At 46.1% G+C, this 15,777-nt stretch overlaps 1 protein-coding gene across 5 annotated transcripts in view; it reads right to left on the bottom strand.

The window, feature by feature from the left end:
• Positions 1–925: 925 nt before the first annotated feature.
• MAPK10 (mitogen-activated protein kinase 10) overlaps positions 926–15,777 on the bottom strand; it is a 313,465-nt gene continuing 298,613 nt past the window's right edge. For all 5 annotated transcript variants that reach the window (XM_060247089.1, XM_060247090.1, XM_060247092.1 and 2 more), the window contains 3 exons: positions 10,426–10,489; positions 7,608–7,685; positions 926–1,234 (listed from right to left, as the gene is read on the bottom strand). In XM_060247089.1, the coding sequence (XP_060103072.1) occupies positions 1,092–1,234; positions 7,608–7,685; positions 10,426–10,489 (285 nt within the window). In that variant the 3' untranslated portion in view covers positions 926–1,091. The remainder of the gene's footprint in view (positions 1,235–7,607; positions 7,686–10,425; positions 10,490–15,777) is intronic.

Genomic DNA, 15,777 nt, shown 5'->3' with positions numbered 1-15,777 from the left:
ACCCCCAGGGCCCCAGTAGGTTACCTACTGCCCATCATCAGTTTGGTTAACATCCAAGGTGTATTATATTTTTATGATCTATTTATTTCAAGTTTTCTTTCTAAACCATCTGGTTTTCTATCAAAAGGATCCTTGGAAATTCTCACTGGTTCCTCTCCAATGCTCATCCCGACCATCTCCCACAAACTAAGTGTTCTTCCTTCCAACATATATATCCCCATTCTTAAAAAAAGCAAACCAACCAACCAACCCAGAAGTATCAACCTCTCAAGGATTTCCTGGTTGATCCACCAGCCTTCCAAACGAGCCAGAGCTAAAAAGAGAAACAGAAAACTAAACTTGGAAACTCTATGACAAAGTTTGGTGTGAATTTTTCCCGTTTGACTTTGTTTCTGTATGTCCAAAGCTAATTTAAATTAATCACTGAAACAACTACAACAGACTGTACACTGAGAACTATATTACAGATGGAATTTACATACAAAAGGGGGGGGGGGGCGGTTAGGTTCTCTGTGGCAAGCTGTGTGTGCACATAAATCCTCCTGCCCTCTAGTTAGATGTACACACAGAGCTGTGTGTATACTTGCAAGTGCATAATTGTGTGTATGTACACCAAGCTACATGTGCATTTCTCTGTTGACCCGCCCAGGTGGAAACAGAGAGAGGTTAGATAGGCACACATGTAATCACATCAAGGGACAGGTAACTGCCCACCTTGTCATGCCAACGTGAAAAAGGACAGTTGCAGATTGCTGGTTTTGCAGCCATTGATTTTGCAATTTTATGGAAAAAAGGCTTCTTTTGATTGCTTTTTTTTGTTGTTTTTTTGCACTAAGCATCATTGGAAGAAGACCAAAAAGCAGAGCAACTATAAGTTAAATATTCACTTGAGCTTAGCTGCATTACATAACTCGTTTAGGAGAAGCAGGCTGAAAGGGTTTTGTTTAATCTTTGATAGATTTCTTTTAAAATTTCTCTTCCTTGCCATCATCAAATTCTTTTTTTTATAACCACAATGATTCTTTTGTTTTCCCCTCCCCTAAATTACATCATCTTCTGAAGAACGTCGGGTTTCGCAGGCAGGCGGCTAGTCACCTGCAACAACCGAGGGGTCCTGCAGAAGCTTCCAAACTGCTGTCAGTGTCCGATGCCAGGGTCTGGTCCGTGGACATGGAGGAAATGTCGTTGACAGATGAGGATGGAGGGAGGCTGTCGCTGCTGTTCACTGCTGCACCTGTGCTAAGAAAATGAACACCGACGTGATTCAACCTGAAAGCCGGAGACAGCTCGGAAGGAAACGGGGAGATCGCCTCCCCCTCCCTCCCCTGGCGGCTCCAGCGTTCCTCTTTTTTAAATTGTGTGTGTATGTGTGTGCACATGTGAGTGTGTACCCATGCCTGGAAATCATGACAACCTCTGGCGACTCCAACTGGGGCATGGAGGACATTCAAAGTGGCTTGCTAGCCTGCCTCTGCCTCCCGACCCTCATATTCTCTGGAGGTCTCCCATTCAAATACCAGCAGGGCTTTTTTTGTAGCAGGAATTCCTTTGCATATTAGGCCACTCCCCCTGATGTAGCCAGTCCTCCTGGAGCTTACAGTAGGCCAGGGCCTACTGTACTGTACTGAGCCTCTGTGCTAAGCTCCTGGAGGATTGGCTATATCGAGGAGGGTGGTGGCCTAATATGCAAAGGAGTTCCTGCAAAAAAAAAAAAGCCCTGCTTACCAGCATCGGTTGGCCCTGCTTAGCTTCTGAGATCTGATGAGTTTGGCATGCCTGGGCTATCCCAGTCAGGACTCAGTGTTAGCTGTTCTTATAATAGTAGAGTGGCTGGCCCATGTGCCAGTCATGAGCACAGTGCAATGAGACCACACATGCACAAGGAAGTGGGTGGGGTGTGTCTTTTTATAGGGGCTTCCCAGGTGGCCCCTAAAAATGGCCTTGTGAATAGGGTGCAACTGGATTTTACTGCGTAAAGTGGCATCCCCTTCCAAATAGTGCACTGTAAGTGCATTTTTCAGTGCATGTTGCTTTGAAGCACACCGGATAATGCACCTTTGATGTACCTCAGCAATGTCTGCAAGTGGATTTTCCTGTTTGAACGATTACTAAAGTGCATTGAAAGCGTATTATCCGACGTGTGTGAAAGCAGCCTGAGTGTGCTCCAGGGGCACCAGATGTTGAGAGCAGCTGACAGCCCTTGAGGGGAAGGAAGGAGGGGAAAATCAGGCTGCTCAGCCCATAAATAACTTCTATATCAGGAGTGGCCAAAGTCGCTTAACGTAAGAGCCACATAGAATAAAGGTCAGATGTTTAAGAGCCACAAGGCATGAACGGAGGGAGGGAGGAAAATATATGGGAGGAGGGAGGTGGAAAGAAAGCAACTTTAACCTTAAATGCATTCTCCAAGCCGCCGACTGGCTTGGCAAAGTGATTTAAAGAGACAGATGCCTTCTCCGAGTCAGCCGACAGGGCAGTGGGGGCTTCAAGAGCCACACAATATGTGTGAAAGAGCCACATGGGGCTCTTGAGCTGCAGTTTGGCTACCTCTGTTCTATATAAACAGCTCTATACACCTAAGGTTTTTCCCAAAGCAAACCTGGCATTTTTCATGCTGCACAATTCTTCAGATCTTCTGGAGCCCTTCACGTAACCCAGATATTCACCTAATAAACAGCTTGAAGTGGTTTGAAACCACCAGAAATCTGTGCCCATTTCTGTCTGGCTTATTATAATGGAGCCAAGCGCTTCTCCCTGCCTCCCTTCTCCTTCAGCTTTTAATTGGTTACGCTGCCTGCCCTCGTGCTTTCGATTGATAACATGTTTCACTGAGATATAAGGTATTCTGGGAAAATTATTGCCTCATAAAACCAGCTTGGGTTGCCCCCTCCTCCAACCCAGCCAGCAGCAGCAGCAACAAAGGCATCCGGTTGTCTGGAACTAAAAATGAAAATGTAATGGAAAAGTAAGGAATAAGATATACAATAAACAGCTATGCTCCTTGGTCCAAAGAATTGAGTAAATAAAATGTATTCTCTGGCGAGGGGGAGGGAAGCAACAAAGCGGATCGATGAATAAGGAGGATGCTCCGCTTTAGGTGAAAGCCTGCCCTTAATGAGGCCTCACAAATTAATTTCTCCATACAAGCAAACCGTGTTATCATTTGCACATAAATCACTGAACTCATGCTGCTGTGTATGACAAATTTGACTATGAGCAATGATTTATTCTCATATCCACTACATCATTAAGAAAGATCGTGCTGTGGGTAATGGCAAAATACACTCTTAAATCAAATTTTCAAATTCCACTGCTCGCTCTCTGCTCTGCAACGAACCTGTTGGAGCGCCGTTCTATCACAATTGAAGTCAGGGAGGGTGAAGAGTAGGTAAATCCTCCAACATGGCGTACTCCAATTTGGCACATCTAGCAAGATCTTGCTTATCTCATTCTTGCTAAGCAGTGGCATCTTTTGGGTGAGATGCTTCACCCCTTGGTTGTATTCAGTGGGAAAAGGAACGGATACTCAAAGTGGGCTTTGAGCTTACTGTCTATCCTCCCTTACTCTCCACAATAGGCAGAAATAGGGCTTTTTTTGTAGCAGGAGCTCCTTTGCATATTAGGCCACACACCCCTGATGCAGCCAATCCTCCAAGAGCTTACAGGGCTCTTAGTACAGGGCCTATTGTAAGCTCCAGGAGGATTGGCTACATCAGGGGTGTGGCCCAATATGCAAATGAGTTCCTGATACAAAGAAAGCCCTGGGTAGAAGCAAATACACCCACTGGGACATCCCACAATTATTTATTTCCTTTTAATAATAATAATAATTTTAAAAGTATTGGTCAGTTTTTAATTTCCCATCAAAACCAACATTTCAAAATGCATCAATAAAGCAAATGAAATGCAAACTTTAAAAACCTTTCAAAGGACATCTTATGGTCACAATATTTAACCTGTCTTTCCTCCAAGAAATTCAGGGAAGCATGAAGGGTTCTTTGCCTCATCTGTTTTATCTGCACAAAAGCCCAATGAGATAGACAGATCTGAAAGAGGGGGACTGGCCCAAGATCACCCAGTAAGTTTCATGGCAATGTGTGGGGAGAACTGATCTCAGATCTTCCAAACCCTACCCTGACGCTGTAGCCACTGGGCTCTTGTATAGCAACAACTGGAAAGTTTTGTGCAAATGGTTTTCATAAACAGATTAAAAAATAGCTGTCCCTAAGTAAGCAAATGTGCATTCTGGTGAACCACCCTGAAGTTGCAACCTTTGAGAAAGCTGTGTCTTGTGTCCCTGAAATGTCCATCACTGAAAATGATGAATCATAGAGTTTGGCAGGGTGGAATTCTAGCAGGAGCTCCTTTGCATATTAGGCCACACACCCCTGATGTAGCCAATCCTCCAAGAGCTTACGAGGCTCTTTTTTGTAAGCTCCAGAAGGATTGGCTACATCAAGGGGGTGTGACCTAATATGCAAAGGAGCTCCTGCTAGAATTCCACCCCTGGAGCTTGGCATAAGGTACAAGAAGGTGTGTATCCATTTTTTTTCTCCTGTAAAGGAAACTAAAAGGGGAGCATGTGAGTCTGAAGCCCATCTCTCGTCTCTCCCTGTGTATAATCTTGAGTTTGTATTGGGTGGAATCGAACCAGCTTCTTCATTGGTGAAAAGGGAGGAAGGGTCCCCTTAGACCACCAAAAAGGCTATGCGAGGGGCCACGGGACCTGCATGGAGAGAAGCCATGTGAAATGGGGGCTGTAAGAAGGAAAGGAATGGACTGAGAATTGAGTGGAAAAGTTGGCTGGATCTGGCCCGCTGCCTGCATTGACCTCCAAAGCACAGGAAAGCTCCATTTGCTTTCCTGTGCTTTGGGGTAAAAGCAACACTTTTGGAGTAAGTGCAACATGACCTGATTATGTGACCTATTAAGCACAAAGACATGCACTGAGCAATGTTTGGACTAGATGTACTCATTCCACCCAATCGGGAAGTAGAAAAGAATGTCTAGTACCTCTGCAGCTAGGAATGAACTTGTTGCCCAGGGGATACAGTTCTCTGTTATCTTCCTTCATTTGCACACACTCATACATCATTCAAATGCTTGTCTTGGGTTGTGCAGCCAATACCATAGTCACTGGCTATGCCCTGGCTCAGAAAAGTGAGGATCACTGAGCTAGAACTCCCAGCCAGCCTCTTTGCTGTAGTAGGAACAAACATGGGAGGTTGGAAAGCAGCACTGTGAAATGTTGTACCCAGAAGTGATGTCACAATGCTGTAGAAATTGTCTAATTTCCAGAGGTGGAATTCTAGCAGGAGCTACTTTGCATATTAGGCCACACACCCCAATGTAGCCAATCCCCCAAGAGCTTACAAAAAAGACCCTTGTAAGCTCTTGGAGGATTGGCTACATCAGGGGTGTGTGGCCTGATATGCAAAGGAGCTCCTACTAGAATCCCACCCCTGATTATCTCTATGGTTAAAACTGTACAGATTGGAGTGTTCGAGGGCCTTCGCTCCCACAGGAACAAAGAGTGGTGAAGGGGGTCAGGAGACTGTCATGGCAGGCAACTTGGCAAGCCTACTCTGAGCTGCTGCGGAAAAGTGATACACAGGGCTTTTTTTTGTAGCAGGAACTGCTTTGCATATTGGGCCACACACCCTGATGTAGCCAATCCTCTGAGAGCTTACAGGGCTGTTAATACAGGGCCTATTGTAAGCTCCAGGAGGATTGGCTACATCAGGGGTGTTTGGCCTAATATGCAAAGGAGTTCCTGCTACAAAAAAAGAAGCCCTGATGATACGCAATGGCCATGGGAAACGTGGCTGTGTGAATACAGGCTCATTTACCCTTTGGAGATGGGTGGGAGCTTTATATTGGTCACAGCTACAATTCTGCTACTGAATCATGTGCCAAAGGGGGTGGGGATGCACCATTTGCCTGCCATCAGCTGATCCATCTGATGAGAATGCTGACAATGACTCACAAAGAGATGCAGACGGCAACCTTTGTGGGATTGGACATGCACTTCCTAGCTTACTCATCTCTGTAGATCCTGATTATTAAAAGCGAACTGAAAAAGGACCTCTTTTGTAAATCAGGGATTCAAAGATTGTAGTTTGCATGAGAAGGAAAGTGTAATTTCACTGTAGAGGAGAATCATGTTGAAACCATACTGATGGGTCCCCCCCCCCCCACACACACACCTTTTATGCTCAGAAAGAGTGGGTCAGACACAATGTGTAAGAAAAGGGACTGGAAGATCATGTTCTTCTTCCCCCAATCAAGAGCAAGTCCCTCCCTATGGCTTAGCGGTATTGACTTAGCCACAGTAAATTCCCTTTAGCATTTCATCTTGACCCGTGTTTCAATCTGGGTAGTAAACTCTGGCTGAAAGTGGACACTTGAAAAGAGTTAATAAGATCCATACAATTTAGAACCCATCCGGCTGAGTACAGCACGCTGGGCGTCTGTTGTGGCCTGCTGTGCACCATTTCGGCCATCTCACAAAGGAAAAGGAAAGGGGACACAATACAAGGCTGATGGGCTGCACTTGGTGTGACGCACATCAAGCTGAGACAGCCTTTCATTAAGCCTGGTTAAGCCCAGTGTGAGCATAACCTTTAGTCATGGTTAGGGTGGTCAAGCGAAGAGGCAGCGTGAAATTTGCACTCGAGAGGGAAAAGCCCAGCAGGAAGAAGGCATGAAGTTGCACGGCTCATTTAATTGTGGCTACAGGATTGGCTGCATAGTGCCTACACACCACTCTAAAATGCTCTGTATGGATGCAATAAAGTAAATACACAATTGCTCACACTCACATCTAGGTTGAGATCACACACTAAACAATGCACTTTCAATCCACCTTCAATGCACTTTCAAACTGGATTTTGTCAGTTCGCACAGTAAAATCCATTTGGAAAATGCATTGAAAGTGCATTATTTAGTGTGTGTGATCACAACCCTATACTTGTTCCAAGCCCTGAAAGTAACCAAGACTTTCTCACAGCAATTTAGGGTGCTTTCTCACACACACACTGAATAATGCACTTTCAATCCACTTTCAATGCATTTTCCAAATGGATTTTACTGTGTGAAATGCGAAAATCCACTTGCAAACAATGAACATAAGAACATAAGAGAAGCCATGTTGGATCAGGCCAATGGCCCATCCAGTCCAACACTCTGTTTCACACAGTGGCCCAAAAAAAATTTATACACACACACACACACATATATATATATATACACACCGTGGCTAATAGCCACTAATGGACCTCTGTTCCATATTTTTATCTAACCCCCTCTTGAAGCTGTCTATGCTTGTAGCCGCCACCACCTCCTGTGGCAGTGAATTCCACAGTAACGGCTAAAGTGCATTGCAAATGGACTGAAAGTGCATAACTCAGCATGTGTGCAAAGGCCCTCTATGTTCATTTGAAGTGGGAATTCAATGACTACAACTCATCTCATTAGATTTCCTAAATTGTTTAAAGTAATTTGCAGCTCCAGGTTGATGCAAAGCTAGCCGTGTCCCTGCTGACAGCTGTTGCTGCCCTGGAGCCTGCCCAGAGGACACAATTTGACTATTCACTGGGACTGAGTACCTGAAGGAGAAGGCTGTCCTTTTACTACACCGTTTTTAGTCTTTTCTTCAGAATTCATTACTTCCTTGTAGATTAATTCTGCAAGAGAGAAGGGAACCAGTTACTTGCATACATAAGAGTTGCTACTTTGTCAGAGTCCTCTATGGCCATAAAGACACAAGAGTGAGTGATCCGAATACAAGACCAGCTTTGAAAAGTTGCTAGCCTGTCTTACCTGTGGAAGTCTATATTGCAGGGTTGCCAGCCTCCAAATGGAGTCTGGAGGTCTGCTTTTACAACTGTTCTCCAGTCTACAGAGATCAGTTTCTTTGGAGAAAATGGGACCACTGGAAGGATGAATTCTATGACATTATACCATGCTGAGGCCCCTCCCCTCCCCACAACCTGCCCTCTCCATTTCTCCACCCCCAACATCTCCAGCAAACCAACTGCATTGTCACATATGGAGACATGAACTGTCTAAAAGAGCAGAAAGCTCAGTTCAGCCATAGCACACAGCCAGGGTTTATTTCAACCACTTGTAAAACTAAAACGCTGACAGCACATGATAATTCAAGTGCTGCCCCAACCTATGGTTGAGTGGGTGGGGAGGTGTGGGTCTCTCCCAAGCAGTGTCAGGTTGGGGGCACAAGGCTTTAAAGGCCTGCTGGGACATGTCCACATCCCCTCTATCCATCCTTCCAATTATGGTTTGCCTCAACAAATGTTCTTCTAATTGTCTTCACTCTTTCCACCACTCCACCCCATCCCTTCAGCTGGTCTACTGGCCAATGTAGCCAAGAACAAACCAGTATTAAGCCAGGATATCTACATTCACATATCTGCAAATTGAGGGACACAGCTTTGGTTGGGAAGCCACAAGCATGCTTAAGTAACATCCTTAAGGGTTAACACACAGGCCTTCCTGAGAAGAAAAAGGGACAGAAGAGTACCAACATACCAGTCTTATCAATAACAGAAACATAACTTTCACTATGCCCTACTGAATCTCTGCTGTGTTTTCAATAGAAGTAGGAGGTTCTTCAAACCCAAACCAGATTTGACTGGTCAAGACAAATGTACGTGTATTGGGTTTTTTTTTTTTTTTTGCTATGCCACAATTTTTAGCTAATGAACTGATGCCAGCTTGGCAAAGTGCATCAGTAGTGAGAGTGTAGCTGACTCTCGTGATGAAATTATGCTGGATGTTGCAGCCAATTAGTATGTGTATATGTCAACATGTGCCAATGTGTCATTAAGGCTATATAAAGTACTGCCCACCCTGAAAGGGTGGTAGAGCAGCTTGGTATGCAGGCTTTGGCTTAGCTCTGGCTCTCCGTTTATTACAATAAACTTTTTCTTCTTCCTCCATCGGACTTTGCTGAGTGTCTTCATTGGGCGGAACACTTGGACCACAAATCTGTGGAACAATATGGTTTCAGATCCTGGTTTTATGCATCCTACCTACCAACAGCTAGTAGAACCGCTCACCTGCAGCTCCCCAACAGGGCAAACAATGCCAACCCAGAGTTACTTCAGCTTGGGAAAAGGTCAGGAGGGAAGGCCAAAGCACCTTCTCCCATATTGCAGTCTGGATCTTAATTGGGCCCAGAGACACTTAGGAACTTTAAGAACATAAAAAGAGCCCTGTTGGATCAGACCATTGGATCAGACCAGTGATCTATCTAGCTCACCATCCTGTCTCACACAGTGGCCAGCCAGTTCCTCTGGAGAGGCAACAATAGGGTGGAGAGGCTGAGGCCTTCATAAGAATATAAGAAGATACCTGTTGGATCAGACCAGCGATCTATCTAGTCCACCATCCTCTCTCACACAGTGGCCAACCAGTTCCTCTGGAGTGCCAGCAACAAGGCAGAGAGGCTGAGGCCTTCATAAGAATGTAAGAAGATATCTGTTGGATCAGATCAGTGGTCCATCTAGTCCACCATCCTCTCTCACACAGTGGCCAACCAGTTTCTCTGGAAGGGCAACAACAGGATGGAGAGGCTGAGGCCTTTATAAGAATGTAAGAAGATACCTGTTGGATCAGACCAGCGATCTATCTAGTCCACCATCCTCTCTCACACAGTGGCCAACCAGTTCCTCTGGAGTGCCAGCAACAAGGCGGAGAGGCTGAGGCCTTCATAAGAATGTAAGAAGATATCTGTTGGATCAGATCAGTGGTCCATCTAGTCCACCATCCTGTCTCACACAGTGGCCAGCCAGTTCCTCTGGAAGGGCAACAACAGGATGGAGAGGCTGAGGCCTTTATAAAAATGTAAGAAGATACCTGTTGGATCAGACCAGCGATCCATCTAGTCCACCATCCTGTCTCACACAGTGGCCAGCCAGTTCCTCTGGAGGGGCAACACCAAGGTATAAAGGCAGAGGCCTTCCCCTGATGTTGCCTCCTGGCTCTGGGATGTGCCTCTGAATGTTCCTCCGAGTCAACATGACCAGTAGCCATTGACAGACATCCTCCATGAATCTTATCAAATCCCCTTTTACAACTGTTTATTCCTGTGGCCATCACTACCTCTTCTGGCAGCAAATTCCACATTTTAATAACTCTCTGTGCAAAGGAGTATTTCCTTTTTTGTCCAGAACATCATTCCCAGCAGCTGCTGTGTGGCTATAAGATCAGGGTCAAATTGGGGAAATCCAGACCCCAGTTTGTTCCCAGAGTCTTGCCTAATTCAACACTATGACTGATCTTGCATTTACATGTGGGCTTGTCCTATATTATAAGCAAAACCTATGTAGCGAAACAGATAAAAGAACAGAAGCTCAGGCTAACATGGTGTGGAGCAGAGCAGAGATCTTTTAAAAATGTGATTACCTTTCCACTCTTCGATGGTGTGTTCTCTTTCATCCAGCTGCTTATCATATATCTGTGGAGGGGGCTGTTGAGTAAAAAACAAAGAGAGATAAGCAGAGCATGCTGGGTTACGGAGTATGTAACGCTTATATTGTGACAGGGTGAAGAAGGGAACCTTCTTTAGCTGACGGGTCCAGGCCCAAGTTTGAGACAACCTAAATGAGAGAACAAGCAAGGAAACGAAAGACTGAGCAACACTTGCCCACAAGCAGCCTCGAAGTCTGGCACGGTAGCCGGCTCTGTACAGATGACAGTCTTCATTCCAGTCAGCTCGTAATGCATTCATCCACTGGATAACCCACATTTCAAGGGCGTAAGTCACGGCTATATAGAATTTCTCCTTCTCAGAATGTGAATTTGCATGGATTTTCCCTAAATTAATTCTGCTAGCATTTCAAGTTTCTCCTATCTTAAACAGCAGCCCTCAATTCTGTAGAAATCTTGAGTGATTTCTAGCCCATAGTCATTTGTATTAGCCTGCCTGCCATAGCTAGCCCTACCTTTTCAGATCCTGGAAGCTAAGCAGGGGCGGCTTTAGCTAGGATGGGAGACCTCCAAGGAATACCAGTGGCACAGAGAAAGGGAAGGCAAACCACCTCTGAATATTTCTTGCCTTGAAAACTCCACAGTGCTGCCATAATTCAGCTGTCACTTGACAACAAAAGCACCCCCAAGCCCGGCCTTTTTTCCCTACTATCAAGTCACAGCTGAATTATGGTGGCCCCAAAGCCCCATGATGCAGAGTGGTAAAGCTGCTCTGCTCATGACCTGAGTTCAGTCCTGGCGGAAGCTGGGTTCAGGTAGCCAGCTCAAAGTTGACTCAGCCTTCCATAATTCCGATGTCGGTAAAATGAGTACCCAGCTTGCTGGGGGGAAAGTGTAGATGAGCAATGGCAAACCACCCCGTAAAAAAAGTCTGCCGTGAAAACGTCGGGGTGCGATGTCACCCCAGAGTCGGAAACGACTGGTGCTTGCATAGGGGACTACCTTTACCTTTTACATAGCATTTCTAAGGCAAGAGATGCTCAGAGGTGGCTCTGCCATTGCCTGCCTCTGTGCAGTAACCCTAGACTTCCCTGGTAGTCTCCCATTCAAGTACTACTAATCAGGGTTAATGCTGCTCAGCTTCCAAGATGTGATGAAGCCAGCCAGCCTAGACTATCTAGTCCAAGTCAGGCCTGCCCATGCTTATATTTGTCATTTATGGCCACACTGGCAAGGCTAAAAACAGCAGCTCTTTTCTAGTTTAAAAAATTAGTTCCTTGGCTGAAGCCAAGAAGATTGCATGCGCTGTGACTGATACGGCCCATAGCAAGTTTGTGGTACCAGTAAGTCCTCAGCAACCTTTTTTTTTAAAGGGGTTAAAACTTATTGCAATGTGAGCATGCATTTGCAAGACCTTCCTTGCAAATGGCTCTCCTTCCTTGGAGGTTTTTAAACAGAGGCTTAGATGGCCATCTGACAGCAATGAAGATCCTGTGAATTTAGGGGGAGGTAGTTGTGAGTCTCCTGCATTGTGCAGGGGGTTGGACTAGATGACCCTGGAGGTCCCTTCCAACTCTATGATTCTACGATTCTATGACCAGTCCCACAGGCTCACGTGGCAGGTTGCAATGACCACAGCTGAGTAACTGACGAATCCAGAGTTGCCCATAGGCCTGGAGACCAATGCCTAGAGATGCCAACTCCAGGTTGGGAAATACCTGGAGATCTGGGGGGGGAGGGGTGAAACTTGCAGAGGGCACGATTTGGGGAGGGGAGGGCCTCAGCAGGGTACAGTGCCATAGAGTTCACCCTCCAAAGCAGCCATTTTCTCTAGGGGAACTGATCTTTGTTGTCTGGAGATCAACTCTAATACTGGGAGATCTACAGGCCCCACTTGAAGTTTGGGAACCTGTCCCTTTAATAGAGGCTTGATGGGATGTTTACTTCCATGCCACGAAAAACATCAGTGGCTCATTTCCACATAGTAAGGCTCTGTTAAAGGGACAGGGCATTTTCTTCATGCCAGCTGGCAACTCTGTTCCTGATTCTGTCATGCAATGTAAAGAAGAAGAAGAAGAGGACTGCTGATTTATACCCTGCCCTTCTCTCTGAATCAAAGACTCCTTTATCTTCTCTCCCCACAACAGACACCCTGTAAGGTGGGTGGGGCTGAGAGGGCTCTGACAGAAGCTGCCCTTTCAAGGACAACCTCTGCCAGAGCTATGACTGACCCAAGGCCATTCCAGCAGTTGCAAGTGGAGGAGTGGGGAATCAAACCCGGTTCTCCCAGATAAGAGTCTGCACATTTAACCACTGCACCAAACTGGCTCTCAACAGCTTGCTAACACAAGGAGGGCAAAAGCTGGGACCCTGCTCAGAACCCCTTTGGAGCAGTTTCATATTCCACAGGACTTCAAGGGGTGGGGGGGGAATGGTTCCATACAGCCACAGACAGACGGAAATGGAAGTAAGAGGCTTTCCCGGAGGGGGGGGGGCTCAAATTTGTGAACTGAGCTTTCATAGTGGGTGGTAATATTTTGATGCCGCACATAAAAGAACTCGAAGCGCCAGACATCAGGCACCTTGTGGGAGTCCTCCTTACTTCAAGTGGGAAGAAAGAACAAAGGAAATTGAAAGGGAGTTTCAGATGAAAGGCCCTGTTGGCAATTCCATCGCTACCTGCCGTCGAGTTGTTTCTGCGTGGGTTTTGAGGTGGTACGAAGGCACAGCTGCTTGGTGAGACAACGGAAAACACCAGAAGGCAACAGAAGGATGCAAAGGAGGATTTTAACAAAGAACCACGGCAAAAATCAAAAATACCATTTTCATGTCTGCTAGGGACATTGCACAACAGCTTGGACAAAGGGAAAAGCATTTTACAGTATTCAGTGAAGAACAATTTTACACATTTTTGCCTTTCAAAGCAGTGGGGCTACTATAAAAAAGATTCACTCATCATACTTCCTCTGTTATTTAGCGTTATTTTATCAAACGATGAGGGTTAGAAGACATTCATATTGTCCAACACACTCAACAATTTAACACATTCTCACTTCCCTCCTACAGCTAAGGAGCTCTGGGGTAGGTAGCCTTATAGGGTTGGTTTCCTTACTTGTCCTGGTGAGCAGTGCTCCCTCTAAGCTGAGTTAGTGTGAGCTAGTGCACAATTTTTTAGCCTCCAGCTCACACATTTTTGTCTCAGCTCAGGAAAAATGTCCCTAGAGCAAACTAATTCATGCAGTAGCTCACAACTTTAATGCTAGTAGCTCACAAAGTAGAATTTTTGCTCACAAGATCCCACAGCTTAGAGGGAGCATTGCTGGTGAGTTAAAGTATATTGGGTCATAACTGGTTCTTTTCAGATGTTTATGGGAGGGAGGGCAGGAAAACACATAGGGAATGCTAATCTTAATTCAGCATCACTCCCCAAAAAGAAACAGCATATATACCAGGAATGGTCAAACTTGCTTAACGTAAGAACCACATAGAAGAAACAACAGATGTTTGAGAACCACAAGACTTGAACATCAGACGTTTCACCATTGCTGCTGGATCAGACCAGTGGTCCATCTAGTCCAGCATCCCAGGGCTTTTTTGTGTAGCAGTTCTCCTTTGCATATTAGGCAACATACCCCTAAAGTAGCCAATCCTCCAAGAGTTTACAGGAGTCCCTCTAAGAAGAGCCCTAATGTGTGTGTGTGTGTGGTCTAATATGCAAAGGAGTTCCTGGTACAAAAAAAGCCCCAGCAGCATCCTGTTTTACACAGTGGCCAAGCAGTTCCTCTGGAGGACCAACACAGAGGGCAGAGAGGCCAAGGCCTTCCCCTGATGTTGCCTCCTGGCTCTGGGACACAGAGGTTGACTGCCTCTGAATGTGCAGGTTCCCTTCAGTCACCAGGGCTAGTAGCCACTAGAAGACCTGCCCTCTGTGAACCTGTCTAATCCCCTTTTAATGCTGTCTCTGTCTGCATCCATCACTACAGTCTCTTGACAGCAAATTCTACAACTGAATCACCTGCTGAGTTGAGAAGTATCTCCTTTTGTCTGCCCTGAATCTACCACCGGATGTGTTTAATAAATTTAGCCAAGCCTGTGAAATCCCACCCAGAGAGACCTCTCCCTTCTGCCAGCCATGGCACTGTGAACCTCTCCTGCTCAGCCCAAGAATGGCCCATGACAACAGGAAAGGCACGAGCCTGGGTCATCCCGATTAGCATGTCTGACAGCCTGTCACTCAGCAGCTCGACCGGGCCCAGAGCTTACATTTGCTAATGAGAGAAAAAGCAGAGAGCAGAGGGTAGGGGAGGAGAGGCAGACGAGAAGGAAAACCCAAGGGGGGGTGAGAGCTTGGAATCCACACAAGGAGCTGCAGTACTTTTCTACTTTGTAAGCAGCGGGCTCTGGGCCTTGGGTGCTTGAGGGAGGAAGGTTGTGAACCCTTTATGTCACATCGACTAGACCAGGGGTGGCCAAACTGTGGCTCAGGAGCCACATGTGGCTCTTTCACACACATTGTGAAATAGGTGTGTCTCTCTCTCTTGCTTTCTTCTGCATAACAGCTTGCTTTGCCCGACCCTTGGGGAGGAAGGGGGGAGGAATAGCTTGCTTTGCCAGGCACTCTCAATTGCACAGCAGAGCTACTGAGCCAAGCCTCTCTTCCTTCTATTGGCTGAGGCTCTTCCCCCCCCCATCCCCTAGGGAAGGAAGGAAAGAGCCAGAGCTTCCTTTCCCAGTTCCCTGCATCCCATAGGAGAAATACAAAGAAAGCTTCTTTAAAATTAATGAGTGCTAACATTTTAATTTTTAAAAAAATATATTTGGGTTTGTCTTCCTTATAAAATTTATATCTCTGCTACCTAATTTTAAATAGGCACACACATGGCCCAACCCAGCATGCCTCGGCCCAACCTGACATGGCCCGGCCCAACAAGATCTCATTTCCGTCATATCTGGCCCTCATAACAAATGAGTTTGACACCCCTGGACTAAGGGATGAAGCCCAGAGGAGGTGGTGCTCTTATGAAACAGCAGCACACCTAGGAGAAAGAGAACTTGTTCCCTGCAACTGGGGTTGTGGCTGCCTATGCCAGTTGAGGGTGGATTTGGAGGTTCTGAACTCAGACCCAGACAGAGGCAACAGCAACAAGATTACGCCAACACCCACCCAGCTCCCCTTTCCTCTCCACTAGCTGGCTCCAACCATCATGTCAGACAGACAACCTGGAACTGGCTGGCACTACTGTAGGAAGTGACCAAGACTAAGCCTGTGCCTAGGAACACAATCATGAACACATGAAGCTGCCTTACACTCAAGGAGACCCTTGGTGC

The sequence above is a fragment of the Heteronotia binoei genome, chromosome 9, assembly GCF_032191835.1.
Source record: "Heteronotia binoei isolate CCM8104 ecotype False Entrance Well chromosome 9, APGP_CSIRO_Hbin_v1, whole genome shotgun sequence".
In the NCBI taxonomy this organism is placed as follows: Eukaryota; Metazoa; Chordata; class Lepidosauria; order Squamata; family Gekkonidae; genus Heteronotia; species Heteronotia binoei.
Note: the sequence above shows the minus strand (reverse complement) of the source record. Positions and strands in the feature narration are given on the sequence as shown.